The 15,252-nt window shown below is 36.1% G+C and overlaps 1 protein-coding gene across 3 annotated transcripts in view; it reads right to left on the reverse strand.

The window, feature by feature from the left end:
* The window catches only part of TTC17 (tetratricopeptide repeat domain 17), a 116,542-nt gene that overhangs the window by 62,047 nt on the left and 39,243 nt on the right, over window positions 1-15,252 (reverse strand). For all 3 annotated transcript variants that reach the window (XM_025452523.3, XM_025452522.3, XM_025452524.3), the window contains exons 11-16: window positions 14,500-14,646; window positions 12,184-12,299; window positions 11,862-12,027; window positions 10,645-10,722; window positions 10,074-10,298; window positions 2,592-2,778 (exon numbers count right to left, since the gene is read on the reverse strand). In XM_025452523.3, coding sequence (XP_025308308.1) covers window positions 2,592-2,778; window positions 10,074-10,298; window positions 10,645-10,722; window positions 11,862-12,027; window positions 12,184-12,299; window positions 14,500-14,646 — 919 coding nt within the window. The remainder of the gene's footprint in view (window positions 1-2,591; window positions 2,779-10,073; window positions 10,299-10,644; window positions 10,723-11,861; window positions 12,028-12,183; window positions 12,300-14,499; window positions 14,647-15,252) is intronic.

Here is a 15,252-nt window from a genome sequence, read left to right on the forward strand (position 1 = left end):
TTTTTGATCTTGAAGAAAAGCTTATCTGAAAAGCTTTTAAACTGGTAGCTTTTCAAACAAACTTTCACAAGAGAGTGACTTAGGTTGGAAGGGAGTAAGGGCAGCTGAAATTCGTCTTTAATACAAATCAAATGAATTCCTTGATTACTATATGGAAAAAGAATCATAAGCCTTGTTAATATCTTGAAAACTTTATACTGTCATAATAAAAACTTCAGACAGATAATGTGTCACACAAGTAAGTTAACTTTATGAAGCTTATTTCAATATTGCAAAAATGAAAAAGCAAAAGGTAGACAATCATCTGAGGATATAGAAATGGTCATTATTCAGAGGTTTTCCTCTTTTTTTCATCAACCATTTAGTAAAGCTCAGAGATAGCTAGAGGACATGAAACTGTTTACATTTTCAAATATAATTTGTTCATGGTTTCTGTGGAGATACTTGTTGCTTTGAAGTTGCAGCTTTTCAAGGCTGGAACTTGGCAAAGCAACTGTGAATGCACAGGATTCTGGTGGAAAAAAGTAATGCAAAAACACTGTCAAAGAAAAAATCAATATTGAAATGAACTCAGTATTATCAATGAAACCGTAAACTTAGAAAATGCTATCGCATACATTTCTATCCATCAGGGGGTACCAGTGTTTACTGAGGTGTTAGCAGACGGTAGATTATCTTCTAAGGTAATTAATTGAAACGTAAAAGGGCTAAATTAAAAAAAAATATTAATGAGCTTTTGCTGAAACAACTAAAAAAAAGTATTCCTTTTTCCCTAGTCAAATTATTTTCTTTTATTGTACTGGATCTAATAATAGTAATAACTGTGGGATACCTGGACAACCAAAACTACAATACTACAACTTCATAGATTTGTTTCAGGTTATTAGGTTCCTGAGCTAATTGAAATTATTATCTGGGGAAAAAGCTCAAGACAACTGAATTTTCTCTCTTGACATGAGTGACATAAAATGAAATCCTAAGCAAAAGCATGTAAAATATTTCTACAGAAAAGGCTTTTTAGAAAAGGATCACTATATCTATATCTATATAGCATGTAAAATATTAAAAAAAGCATGTAAAATATTACTACAGAAAAGGCTTTTTAGAAAAGGATCACTATATATACACAATTTTTCTTTTCAGTAATAAAGAAATCAAGAGAGGCAAGGGAGATGACAGCATGTAAAAAATATAAGGGACTCTATTAATAAAAGCAGCTCATCAAAAAAAGTGAAATTCTGCTTACAAGGCTGTTGTTACATCATCTAAGGAATTTAAAAGACCATTACATATTTTCTGAAATTATGTGAGAAGATAAAAGATTCATAACTCGCTCCTTTAAGGCTGAAGTATTTTGTATCTATTATGAATTTCTAATGGCTTACTTTTACCTAACACCTATCATGTGATACGGATTTTACTTAATCCTACCAACAGGTCTATGGGACAGATTTTCCCTTTCATTTTATAGATGACACAAGTCAGACTGGGATTAGAAATACAGTAATGGCAGAGCTAGGGCTCAAACATGAACGTGTAGGACTCCTGCACTGCTAACACACTGTCTTAGGCCTTCAGCATTCATGCAAGAACTCTAGTTTAGATTATGTTCAGTACCCATCCACAACCGAGCTACAGAGTTATGTTGCTGCTAGACTTTTGGTGTCTTCATTAAAGAAATCATGCTCTGATACTTAAAAATATAAGCACTGCTTGTCATTTCATTAAAATCCTAAGGCAGTCTTGTACAGTGAATCTGGAAAACCAGTTTGAGGGATTTTTTTTTCCCTTAAATGAAGGAGATGGACTGATGGTGCTCTGCTTGAATATTACAATCTTATTGGAACATTAACAAAGCACCTGCTATGTGTTCTATCACTGCAAGGTTCTGAGGATCCCCATTTATGTAAGCCTTACCTTTCATAATTCACATCAAACTTTTTTTATTCTTATAGAGTGGAAGTTAAGTAAATAACTAAATATAATGGAACATTTAAGGAGTTCTAACTGATGAATTTACAATAGTTCAGATACTAACTCAAAAAAATTTTTTGACCCAGATGGACACACCTACGCACATGCATATACCATGGTGGCTGTGGGACAAAGTGGAAGAATGCAAGAAGAGACCACTTAATGTCAGGGGCTACTTGAAAGGTGCAGTCAGGATCTGGATCACTTTCAATGAAAGGCAAAGGGGTGTATTTCAGTGAAGGAGGAGAGAAAATCTGCTTCAAATCTTACTGTAGATTGTCTTTATGGATATAAAATATATCCTTTATCATTAATATTGGTCATCAAGAAACACCACAGATTTTGAGGAGCAGAAAAAAAAAGTCACAGTCTATCAATCTCAGTTGAATCTACTTTAGTTAGCCTTTCTCAACTAGGCTTCTGGGAGAGAGTTAAGCACAATATCCTAAGGCATCTATATGGTAAGTAATGAATTAATTTCCTCCCATACATCTAGAATTATACTAATTATGTAAAATCCCTAGGGAAAATGGAAAAAATCATTTTCTGTGTTCTGTTGATCAGAACATGACCCCTGGTTAAGCTCGTCATTTTGCCAACATTTACCAGTTGCTTACCACTGCAAACAGAAGAGGTGATGTTGTATAGGAAAGGATAAAACTGCATACAGCGTATCAACTTGAGGCTGTTTTCACATTCTGGGCATTTGGTGGTTAATTTCAAAGCCTGTCTAAAGGCTTCAAGTGCCCCACTGATATTCTTCAGAGCAAGGTAAGCATTTCCTAGGCTTAAAAATGTCAGGGGCTGAAAAAAAAAATCAGAAAAATGTTAGTGAATTAATGTTTTCTGAAAGTTATAAAGCTTTTAAAGTATATGTCTTTTGGTTTCTTTTAGGTTATCCCATAATAGTTAATGGCTGACTGTCCATTTTATTTATATCAGCCAATTCTACACTATAACAATTATTTTTACCTTTTTACTAAGATACATATACATATAGTGTATAATATACACTAGTCTTAAGTGTACAGTTCAAAGAATTTTTACATGTGTATATATCCCTGTAACCACCACTCATCTCAAGATATGAAACATTTAGAATGTTTCTAATACCCCAAAAGATTCCCTTGGGCAACCCAACCCCAATCCCAGATGTGACCACTGTAGTGATGTTCTATCATCATACATTAGCTCCACCTGTTCTTAAAATTCATATAAATAGAATCAAACAGCATGTTCCTTTCCATGGATATATAATCTGTACCCTCTTGCAGATTCTTTCACTCAATACAGTATCTAATGTTTAAGAAACTGAATGTTTTTTGTGTGTCAGGTTTTTTTTTTTTTTTTTAATGATGGGTTACTTCTATCAGGTGAATACACAGTTTTGTTTATCCATTCTCCTATTGATAAGCATTTGGACTGTTTCCAGTTTTGGACTATTTTGAACAAAGCTACTACGAACATTCTTGCAACTATCTTTTGACAGATGTATGTACTCTTATTTATCAGAGATATCAGTAAGAGAATAAAAGGCAACGATGCACAAAACATTCCAGATTACAGAGGCACAATCTAAGCAGCTCTAAGATTACATTTAAAATTTTACTTAGTGGCTTATTCCCAGATGCAAAATTAAAGCCCATACTTAGATTTCAAAGTGTCTTTATATTTTTACTAAAGGAAATAAAGTGTTTATTACTATGGCCAGAATGATGGCTGTGCAAATATCTTGAGATAAAGCTAGTTAGTATATTTGGGAAAAAAGTGAATTCTCATCAGTTCATCCAGAAAATAACTACTGAGTGTTTACCAATGTTTTAGGGACTGGGGATACAGCAGAAAATAAGAGAGTCCCTGCCTTTGTGGATGTTTTAGTCAAAGGTCACAAAACCATGGGGGTATCACACAAGTATGAGAAGAATGTGATGGAGAAGAGCATAGCAGGGAAGAGATGTTAAGAGACCAGAGTGGGGAACGCAGTACCATTTAAAGTAGATTAGGAAGCAAAAGACTTACTGAAAAGTTAGAATTTTAAAGGATTTTAAGGAGATGAAGCAAATTATGAAGAATCTTGGTGGAGTAAAGTATTCCAAACAGAGAGAACAGAAAGTGCCAAGGGGCTGAAGTGGGAACATGCCTAGTATGTCCAAGGAACTGCAGAGGTAAGCAAGGCTAGAACAGAATGAGCAAAGGAGTGATTTCATGGGGATGAGGTCAGAAAAGTAAGAAGGTCGAGCGGGACCTTCTACACTAATATAAATTCTTGTCTTTTACTATGAATTATGTGGAGTGCCATTGCGGAGATTTGAACAAATGACAACATGTGACTTTTTAGGAGGATCTTACTGACTGCTGTATTACTAATAGACTACAGGGGGACAAAGCCAAAAGTAGAGAAGTTAGGCAGGGGGCTAATGAAATAACTCAGAGAAAAGATAATGGTGTATTGGATCAGACAGCAGTGGAGATGATGATAAATAGTACAATTCTAGGTGTATTTTGAAAATATCAGCAAGGTTAGTTAATAGACTGAATTTACTCTGGGAGAAGGAGAAGGAGAAAGCTCAAGTTTTCATCCTGAGCTACTAGCTTTACTGTTTCCTGAAATGGGAAAGACTGAGAAGACTGGAACAGTATAAGTTTAGTTTTGGCCTTTAGTTTTAAAGTGTGTTTTAGACATCCACATGGAGATGGTCAAGTAAGCTGCTGGATAAAGCAGTGTGCTGTTCAGAGCAAAGCTGACAGGTAATTCAAGAGGGAAATGCTAGGGCTTTCAAGATGTGCTGGAACAACTGGGTATTTATGTGATATGAACTTTGATCCCCACTTCACATTACAAAAGATATTAACTTGAAATGGATCACAAACCTAAATGTAAAAGTTAAAACTACAAATCATCTAGAAGACAACACAGGAAAATATTTTAGTCCATTTGAGTCAACTATCTAAAGACAAGTAGTAGAGGGGTGCCTGGATGGCTCAGTCGGTTGAGCACCTGCCTTGAGCTCAGGTCACGATCTCAGGGTCCTGGGACTGAGCCCTGTGTCTGGCTCCCTGCTCAGTGGAGTCTGCTTCTCCTTTTCCCTCTGCTCCTCTTCCCTCCTCCCCAACTGTGCTCTCTCTCACTCACTCTTCTCAAATAAATGAATAAAAATCTTAAAAAAAAGAGAAGTGGCAGACAGCAAAAACAAAATAGAATTAATTGTTCTCAAATTTCTTGTAAGGATACCTTAAACTTAACAATAAAAACCAAAGAGAAATGATGGGCAAATTTAAGGGTATTTTTATTTTTAAAAGACAAAAAGAAATTATTTTTAATGTATGATAGAGTTAAAGTCTCTGTATAAATAGTTTGTATCAAATTTTAAAAGTTAAAAAAAAACCTAAATTCTAACAAAACAAGCAAAATGCATACACAAACTTTTAATTTAAAAATACAATTAAAGGGATGCCTGGCTGGCTCATTTGGTGGAGCATACGACTCTTGATCCCAGGTGTTATAGGTTTAAACCTCATGCTGTAATCAAAAATTTATGTTACAACACAGAAGTGAATTTTTTAAAAGTAAACTTGCTTTGCAAGTGTTAAGTCAGAGGCACTAGGACATGGCCAAAGAATGTGAGCTCTGTGGCCAATCTCCTGGAGTTCAAATAAATCCAAGCTCTGAGACTTTTGGTAAATCTCTTTACTGTTTCTTTATCTATCAAATGGGTAAATCCTATCTCACAGGGTTGTTGGGAGGGTTACGTGAGTTATCACATGTAAGGTGATCAGTATGGTGCCTGGCTCTAATAAACAATGATAATAAAAATTAGCAGTTAATTCAATTGCCCAATTCTGGTGAAGCTACACATGAAATGAATACTTTCCAACCTTGATGATGGCAACATATATGGTCCTAAATCTTTTGGTAGACGTCTGGCATTTTGTGTCAAAGCCATCAAAATATTTATTTTCTTACTGACTTAATAATTCTACTGCTAGCAATCTTTCCTAAGAAAATCACCTGGAATTCAGAAAAAGCCTTATGCAGAAAACCATTACTGATAATAGCTAAGCATTATCAGCAACCTAAACATCCAACAGCAGAGGAATAAGCTGTGATACGTAAATTCATAAGCAGCTATTATTGATGGCTAATAAAAACTATGCGGTACAACTTTTTTATATGGTGAAGTTTTAAAGATCACCAGTGCAATAGTGTTGCAACACTATGAAAGATCTGAATAGAAGGAAAACTGACAGGAATTATTTCCAAATATTGAGAGTTGGAAGTGGGGTGCTGATTAAGGTGTATTTTTGTGGTATCTATTCTGATCCACTGATTTATCTTTTTATTATTACTGTAGTACCACAGTATTTAACAACTAAAATTTTAGTGTAATTTTCAAATACAGAAAGGCAACTCATCTCTAAAGGAGCTCTTTATTCTTCAGAAGAATATTGCCTCAGTGTCTTGGCTGGTGGCAGTGGAAAATGAAACAAGTATCGGGGGAACACAGCTGTGTTGAGCCTTCCCTTTGGGTGCCCAATCATCACATCCCATATATAGCATCTGTTACCACTGTACCTGCACCTGGCACACAGCAAACATTTGATAAATATCTCATATACTTCTTTGGCACCGAGCCTGCTGTACAGTATAGCAACTGTAAACTTTGGCTTAAAATCTAGTGAATTTGTGTATTTCAAGGGAAACTCTTAACAGGCAATATTTTCTTCTCATACTTAAAAAATTAGTTTTGAGATATCACAAATAAACCTCAACCACTCATGCAAACTTCTTCTAAAGTTTCTTTGGACATAAAACTTATAAACATGTAAACACCAGGTATAAGAGCAATTTAATTGTATATTTATTATAACTGTATTTCATCAAACCTAAGATGTCATCAGTTGTAACATGCATCCTTATTTCAGAGATTTTAAATTTTGAAAAAAGAAGTTGTACCTTAGGAACTGTGAACTAGAGTAATTAACTACACAGCAGTGATTAACTCCACCGGCTGCATGTGGGAGGTTTGGGGCACGAACATTAATTCAACTATCTATTCTTATCAATGCAACCTTTAAACTGTGTTCTGGCTTGATTGTAAAGATATCTATAAATTAAAGTTGTAAAACAGTGTAATATTAAGCAGCAGGCATACTGTGATGAGTAGGATAAAGAAAGAACCAGATGTTTCAGACTGACACAAAAAAGTGGCAGTATATTTTAGCAGCTATGCCATTCCTATCTAAACATAAGTTCCTAAAAATAAATTAACCACATAATTATCAATTTCACTCATTTAAAATAAAGAAATGACACAAGAAAGAGAACTACAGGCTAATATTTCTGATGAACATACATGCAAGAATCCTCAACAAAAGTGAATCCAACAACAAATGAAAAAAATTCTTTCCCACAATCAAGTGTGATTTATTCCTAAGATACAAAGGGGTTCAATATTCGCAAGCCAGTCAGTGTGATACATCACATCAGTGAAAGGATAAAAACTGTATGATCATTTCAATAGACACAGAAAAAGCATTTAATAAAGCAAGACATCCATTCATAATAAAAGTCCTCAACAAAGCAGGTCTAGAGGGAACACAACCTGAACATAATAAGAGCCACATATGAAAAACTCAGAGCAAACATCTTTCTCAATGGGGAGAAACTGAGTTTTCCCCTAATATCAGGAACAAGACAAGGATGTCTACTCTCACCACTTTAATTCAACACAGTACTAAAAGTCTTAGCCTCAGCAATTAGACAACAACAAAAAGAAATAAAAGGAATCTAAATCACTAAGGAAGAAGTAAAACTATTTAGAGATGACTTGATATCATATATAGAAAAGCCTAAAGACTCCACCTAGAACATTACTAGAACTGTTAAATGAATTCAGTAAAGTCCTAGGATACAAAATCAATGTACAGAAATCTGTTGCATTTGTACGTACTAATAATGATGCAGCAGAAAGAGAAATTGAAAAGTCAATCCCATTTACAACTGTACCAAAAATAGTAAGATACCTAGGAATAAGTCACCAAAGAGGTGAAAGACCTATGCTCTGAAAACTATAAAACATTGATGAAAGAACGTGAAGAGAACACAAACAAATGGAAAGACATTCCATATTCATGAACTAGAAAAACAAATACTGTTAAAATGTCTATATTATCCAAAGCAATCTACACATTGAATACAGTCTCTATCAAAATACCAACAGCATTTTCTGCAAAACTAGAACCAAAAAAATCCTAATATTAACATGGAACTACAAAAGACCCTGAATGGCCAAAGCAATTTTGAAAAAAAAAACAAAGCTGGAGGTGTCACAATTCCAGACACCAAGTTATGTTACAAAACTGTAGTAATCAAAACAGAATGGTACTGACACAAAAACAGATATATAGATAAATAAAACATAATAGAAATCCAGAAATTAACCTGTAATTATATGGTCAGTTAATCTTCAACAAAGCAGGGCAGAATATCTAACAGAAAAAAAAGACAGTCTCTTCAACAAATGGTGTTATGAAAACTAGTCAGCAAATAATAAAACCGGACCACTTTCTTACATCACACACAAAAATAAACTCAAAATGGATTATAGACCTAAATATGAGACCTGAAAACGTAAAACTCCCAGAAGAGAACACAGGTAATAATTTCTCTGTCAACAGCCAGAGCAACATTTTTATAGATAAGTCTCCTGCAGCAATGGGAATAAAAGCAAAAATAAACTACTGTGACTATATCAAAATAAAAAGCTTCTGCACAGTGAAGGAAACAATCAACAACACTAAAAGTCAATCTATGGAATAGCAGAAGGTATTTGCAGATGACATATCCGAAAAGCATTAGTATCCAAAATATATAAAGAAGTGATAAAAAACTCAATACCCAAAAAACAACCCAATTACAGAATGGGCAGAAGACATGAACATATATTTTTCCAAATAAGACATCCAGATGGCCAACAGACACATAAAAAGATGGTCAACATCACTCATCACTAGGGAAACACAAACCAAAACCACAATGAGATGCCACCTCACATCCCTTAGAATGGCTAAAATCAACAACACAGGAAACAACAGATGTTTGGCGAGTATGTGAAGTAAGGGGAACCTTCTTACACTGTTGGTGGGAAAGCAAACTGGTGCAGCCATTCTGGAGAACAGTATGGAAGTGCTCAAAAAGTTAAAAATAGAACTACCCTATGAACCAGCAACTGTACTACTAGGTATGTATCCAGAGGCTACAAATACATGGATTCAAAGGAACACATGCACTCTGATGTTTTCAGCAGCACTATCGACAACAGTTATGGAAAGAGCCCAAGTGCCCATCAATAGATGAATAGATAAAAAAGATGTATTTATATTCAGTGAAATATTATTCAGCCATCAAAAAGAATGAAACCTGGCCATTTGCAATGACATGGATGGTGTTAGAGAGCATAATGTTAAGTGAAATAAGTTAGAGAAAGACAAATACCATACGATTTTACTCATACGTGGAATTTAAGAAACAAAACAAGCAAAGGAAAAAAAGAGAGAGAAGCCACGGAACAGACTCTTAGCTATAGAGAACAAACTGATGGTTACCAGATGAGGAGGTGGTCAGAGGGATGGGTGAAACAGCAGATGGGGATTAAGGAGTGCACTTGTTGTGATGAGTACCTGGGTGATGTATGGAAGTGCTGAGACACTATACTATACTATACAACTATAGTTGTACACCTGCAACTAATATAACACTGTATGTTAACTACAGTGGAATTAAAATTTTAAAGAAAGAAATTAAATATGCCTAAGACATACCCAGGAGTAAAAAAGGGAAGATAGAAAGATAGAAAAATATGATCAGCATGATTCTACATTTGCACAAAATAAATCAATATAAAAAAATAAACACCTCAAAAATAAGACAAAACAAAATCTGTTTTATGCCATCTCAAAATACCTAAACTCTACTCTGATAAAAATATGAGATTTTTTCATGAGTTCTTTTTTTATGCCTTCCCCAGAAAAATAAAATTGTATCCTGAATTAGTTACCCCACATAGTACATGGAACTACAAAGAAACATAAAACCTCACCTCAGAGCTATTAATGGCCAAAGCTTGAAGTAGTAGCTTAGTGGCATCAAGATGGAGGCCATAGTGAATCAGAAGGTTGGCCAAGTTCACAAGAGGAATGTCTTGGTATTGAAGTGGAGCCAAATTCAAAGCCCTCTGAAGACAAGCAATAGCAAAAGTGCTGTTTCCTACTGCTCTCCAGTAGAGTCCAGCTTCATTGAGTATCAGCCAGACGGGGGCATTCGGCTGAAAAACCCAAAATACCTCTAATTAATACAAGAATATGGTACTAGTTCTTTTTTTTAAATTTTTATTTATTTATGATAGTCACACACGAGAGAGAGAGAGAGAGAGAGAGAGGCAGAGACACAGGCAGAGGGAGAAGCAGGCTCCATGCACCAGAAGCCCGACGTGGGATTCGATCCCGGGTCTCCAGGATCGCGCCCTGGGCCAAAGGCAGGCGCCAAACCGCTGCACCACCCGGGGATCCCTATGGTACTAGTTCTAACGAGGATTTTTAATGCATGCATTTTAACTTTTTATTACAATTACTAAGCATTTAAATTTCAGATGTCTAAAGTAGGTGACTTACCTTATTAATAGCGTGAAATAAGAATGACCCAATTTCTTCTTCTGGGATAGTATAGTTATTAATTCGGGAAAGTAAAATCTGAAAACATCAAAAGGAATACTGACTCAATTGAAAATAGTAGGGAAGACATTTGAAAGAATTCTATAGATAGCAGTCTTTACTTGAGCTCCTTAGGAACACCTGATTTGAATAGGTATTTATAGTCATCAATATATATAATATATGAGGTCATCAACATACCAACAGGTGTTGACCTGCTTGCATGAATGCCCTAGTTTCCTTTAACTAAAACATGTTAAGGATGAGCACTGGGTGTTGTACTATATGTTGGCAAATTGAATTTAAATAAAAAAATTAAATAAAATAAAACATGTTAAAAGATATATACCACATATACTACTATTAAGGAAATATACCATATCCCATTAAAGTCAACCTAAGTATCCAAAATTAAATGAGAAATTATCCAGAAGACAACAGCACGTAATACCTGATGCAACAGAAATCTTCTATCTTTCCTAGCTGGAAAAGCACCAGATCCTTAATTACTCTATATTCTAACAACATGTGTATAACTGTGAGCAACTCTAAGGTAGGGATCATGGTCTATTTATCTTTCCTAGAATTCCGAACAGTGCCTGGCACTTAACATTTTTTGCCTCAGTAAATGTTTGTTAACTGTAAGTAGTAACTGTTGAGAGTTTTAAAACTAAGTTTTTAAAAAGGTGGTTGTGATGGTTTGTTTTCCCTGCAAAAAAGCATTTTTTTCATTTGCATCTGTAGAATTGTATCCAATGTAGAATTTCTAGTCAGTAATAAATTTCCAAGGACCTTATACAAGGCCAAAGTGGGGTTGGTAAGGTCAGAAAGAGAATCTTCAAGATTTTGATTTATACAAACTCCTGGAGGCTTGGAGGATGCAAAGCTAAACTGAAGTGGTCAGAATGGCCTCCATTTTGTGTTGCTCATCTCTGTAGTGCTCTTAGTGAGTGCTCATGTGGTCTGCTTAAACAGCAGCCCTGAAGCACACACGTTCCTGGCACTCCTTCGATAGCATGAATGTCTTCTTAATGATTCCACCAATTCTTTAGCTCTATCCTTGGTTTTAGAAACTTCAAATTCAACAACTGCCTTCTATCAAATTTTTGTTCCACCTAAGAGGCTTGTGAAGTCACCCAGAATGGACGGCAATAAACACCAGCCTAAGTGAGCCTTACTTTTCGTGCATGGTCATCTGGCATTTTGGCTTTCAGATCCATGCGGACCTCTAATTCTTTGACTAAGTAGGACAGAGTCTGGCTTTTTCTGAAGTCAGTTATGGAACAGTCAGGGGTTTGGGCCTCTTCTTCTGAAGAATAATCATCACTGTTGAGTTCGTGGATCCTGGCACAAGAAAAAGGAACAAGATTCATATTTTCAAAGTTTGGGTGATTTCAAGATAAAGACTTAACCTTTCAAGTCCAAGGCTGGTGCTCTCAAAGAACTGCCAGATGACAATCATGCAGAATCAAGTGCTTTGCCAAATCCATCAGCACTTGCCTGAGTCCTTTGTTTTCCGGAGGCAGAAAATACGTTGGCAGTTCCCCGCCAATAGGGACTCTAGGATAGCTTTCTGCACAATCTGTTCTTTTAGGCCAAAGAATATGCTGTTTGTCCTAATAAAGAGAGAAAGTGTCTCATAAATTTCTTTGGATTCAATATTTCAACATGCTAAATAAACTTTTAAATATAAATATACTAGCATAACTGAACAATGTAGTATTTTAAGATAACGTAGACACTGTGGTAGACTCTAGAATACTCTGAATTCTACTGAAGAGTATAGTTGAAGTCAGTAATTCTACCTGCTTTACCATAGACTGGATCAAGGCTGGGCAGGCCTAAGTTGGCTAAATACAGTGAGATATAAGGAAAGGCTTGCTTGAGGCTTCTGGGAAAGAGTCAGTCTTAGTCTCTTATGCCACATAGCAACAAAGAACATGGTGCTCCAGCTGCTGCTGGCTGTCACCTCACGACCATGAGGAAGACAAGCTTTAGGAACCAATACTGTGGATGGCAAATTGAAGAAAAGGAAAGAAATGGGTCACTGATGACATCACTGGTGCACTGAGTCAACCAAACCCAAAGTTTGCTCTGATCTCTGGACTTCCTGTAGTATGAAGCATATTTTCTTTTAAGCCAATTTGAGGGAGAGTTTCTGATTTATACCTGAAAGCATACATAAGCTTATAAAACTGGCACAGAAAATTACTTTTCCCTGAACTAAGACCTTTTCTTTGCCAATGTCAAAGTTTATCAAATGTTTTGATTTGTAAAATGTTCATTTTTTAAAAAAAAGATTTTATTTATTCATGCGAGACACAGAAAGAGAGGCAGAGACATAGGCAGAGGGAGAAGCAGGATCCCTATGGGAAGCCTGATGTGGGACTCGATCCCAGGACCTTGGGACCCCGGCATCATGTCCTGAGCCAAAGGCAGATGCTCAACCACTGAGCCACTCAGGTGTCCCAAAATGTTCATTTTTTAAAATATAAGTAACACACATCAAAGGCTTACTAAACTTAAATCTTGAAGCTATCAACCTTTGGGAATTTATATTACATAGAATTAAATCTAAGTGGCTATATTAATTGTTAGAACAAAAACTCAATTAAATTCTGAAAATTTAAAACTAAATAAAAAATACATGGTATCCCCATGGGCTGACATACAATTATTTCTTAGCTAGCTCAGAAACACATATTTATTGGGGCACCTGGGTAACTCAGTTAACCATCTGCCTTTGGTTCAGGTCATGATTCCAGCAGAGTCCTGGGATCAAGCCTAACATTCTCTCCCTCTGCCACACCCCCTGTTTGAGCTTGCTCTCTGATAAATAAATAAAATCTTAAAAAAAAGAAATTCATATTTATTAACTTATTATCTGTATCATCTGATAGAATGTAAGCTCCAGCAAAAAGCTTGTGTACTATTTTCACAGTACCAGCCTGACACACAGATGGGAGCTCAATAAAAGAATGGTGATTAAAAAGTGAAACATAGCTGACCTGTGAACAGTACAGCGTTGAACTATGCAGGTCCACTCACACGTGGATTTCTTTGATAAATACAGTGTAGTATTATGAGTTTTTTCTTCCTCATGACTTTTTTTCTTTTTTTTAAAGATTTTATTTATTTATTCATGAGAGACACAGAGAGAAAGAGAGGCAGAGACACAGAGGAGAAGCAGGCTCCATGCAGGAAGCCTGATGTGGGACTCGATCCCGGGTCTCCAGGATCAGGCCCTGGGCCGAAGGCAGGCGCCAAACCACTGAGCCACCCAGGGATCCCCTCCTTATGACTTTCTTAGTAACATTTTCTTTTGTCTAGCTTCCTTTATTCTGAGAATACAGTACATAATACCTATAACATAAAAAATATATGTTCACCTACCGTTTATGTTCTCAGTTAAGGCTTCAGTCAACAGTAGGCTATTAGTAGTTATGCTTTTGGGGAATCAAAAGTTATATGCAGATTTCTGACTGCATGGGGGGTTGGCTCCTCTAGCCCTCATGTTGTTCAAGCATATACTTAGGTCAAGTTTAGAAACTTTCTAGGTTTGGTAATTATACTCAGAGCTCAAAGTTCTGGACTAAAATCAGTGTCTATATGCCCCACTTGATTGGGAAGAAGACCTCAAGGCAGATCCTGTGTCTTGCTAATCTACTATCTGGCAGAATGACTTCCGTTTAATAGAAGTTTAAGTGTCTGCTGAATTAAGCCAAAAGGTGAGCCATATTAATCAATGAAAGTGAGGGCCACTGCCTTCAGAAATCTTGTCTGAGAAAACTCCCTCATCATCCTTTATTCACTTACCCTATATGCATCAGAATCCCTGCCCCAGATCCAGAGAATGGAATGGGCTACGGGAGAAGACTTGACCAAATCACTGATATCACTCTGATTTGCCTGGACATCAAAATTCACAGACATCATACTGGAGGTTGATGAATCCTCACCAAACTAGAAAATGAAAAGACAAGTTTAATCAAATTGGAAGCAGAAAAGAAGTTGTGACTAAGAGTTAACCCAACCCAAAACATCAGTGAATACTCAAACCCAGTAGGAAATCTGAAAGTCAGTAATAAAGCAATCAGATCTTCGCATTTTCAGAACTAGGCCCCAACCCTATTCTCTGAGAAAATACACAGTTAGCAACCGTCAGTCAAGTGTGCCACTGGAGTACGAGAAAAATGCTATGGATTTCCCCCCCCTTCTTTACTTTTTTAGTGCCCCTTTCTTCCTTTCCGTGATTTAGTCTCTTTTAGGTTTAAAGATGAGGTGATTATCCAAGAGGTTTGACTCATTATTCCCTTCCCCTATCTAGACTAAAGTGATCGCTACTCTATAGAATTAATGTGCTGTGGTAGAAGCAAGGAAATTTGAGAAAGGGCTTTCAGAAGTTTAATATAGCTATGTTTCAGGTACTATAACTATTAGACAACCAACTCCAAATATAAATCCAGCCTTCCTCCGAACGAAGGTAAATCAATATTGGATACTGTTTCGGGGATACCACAATTCCTGTGTATTTCTAAAACTTTGTTAGATGGGAGGGAGTAGAAAAGA

The sequence above is a fragment of the Canis lupus genome, chromosome 18, assembly GCF_003254725.2.
Source record: "Canis lupus dingo isolate Sandy chromosome 18, ASM325472v2, whole genome shotgun sequence".
NCBI lineage: Eukaryota > Metazoa > Chordata > Mammalia > Carnivora > Canidae > Canis > Canis lupus.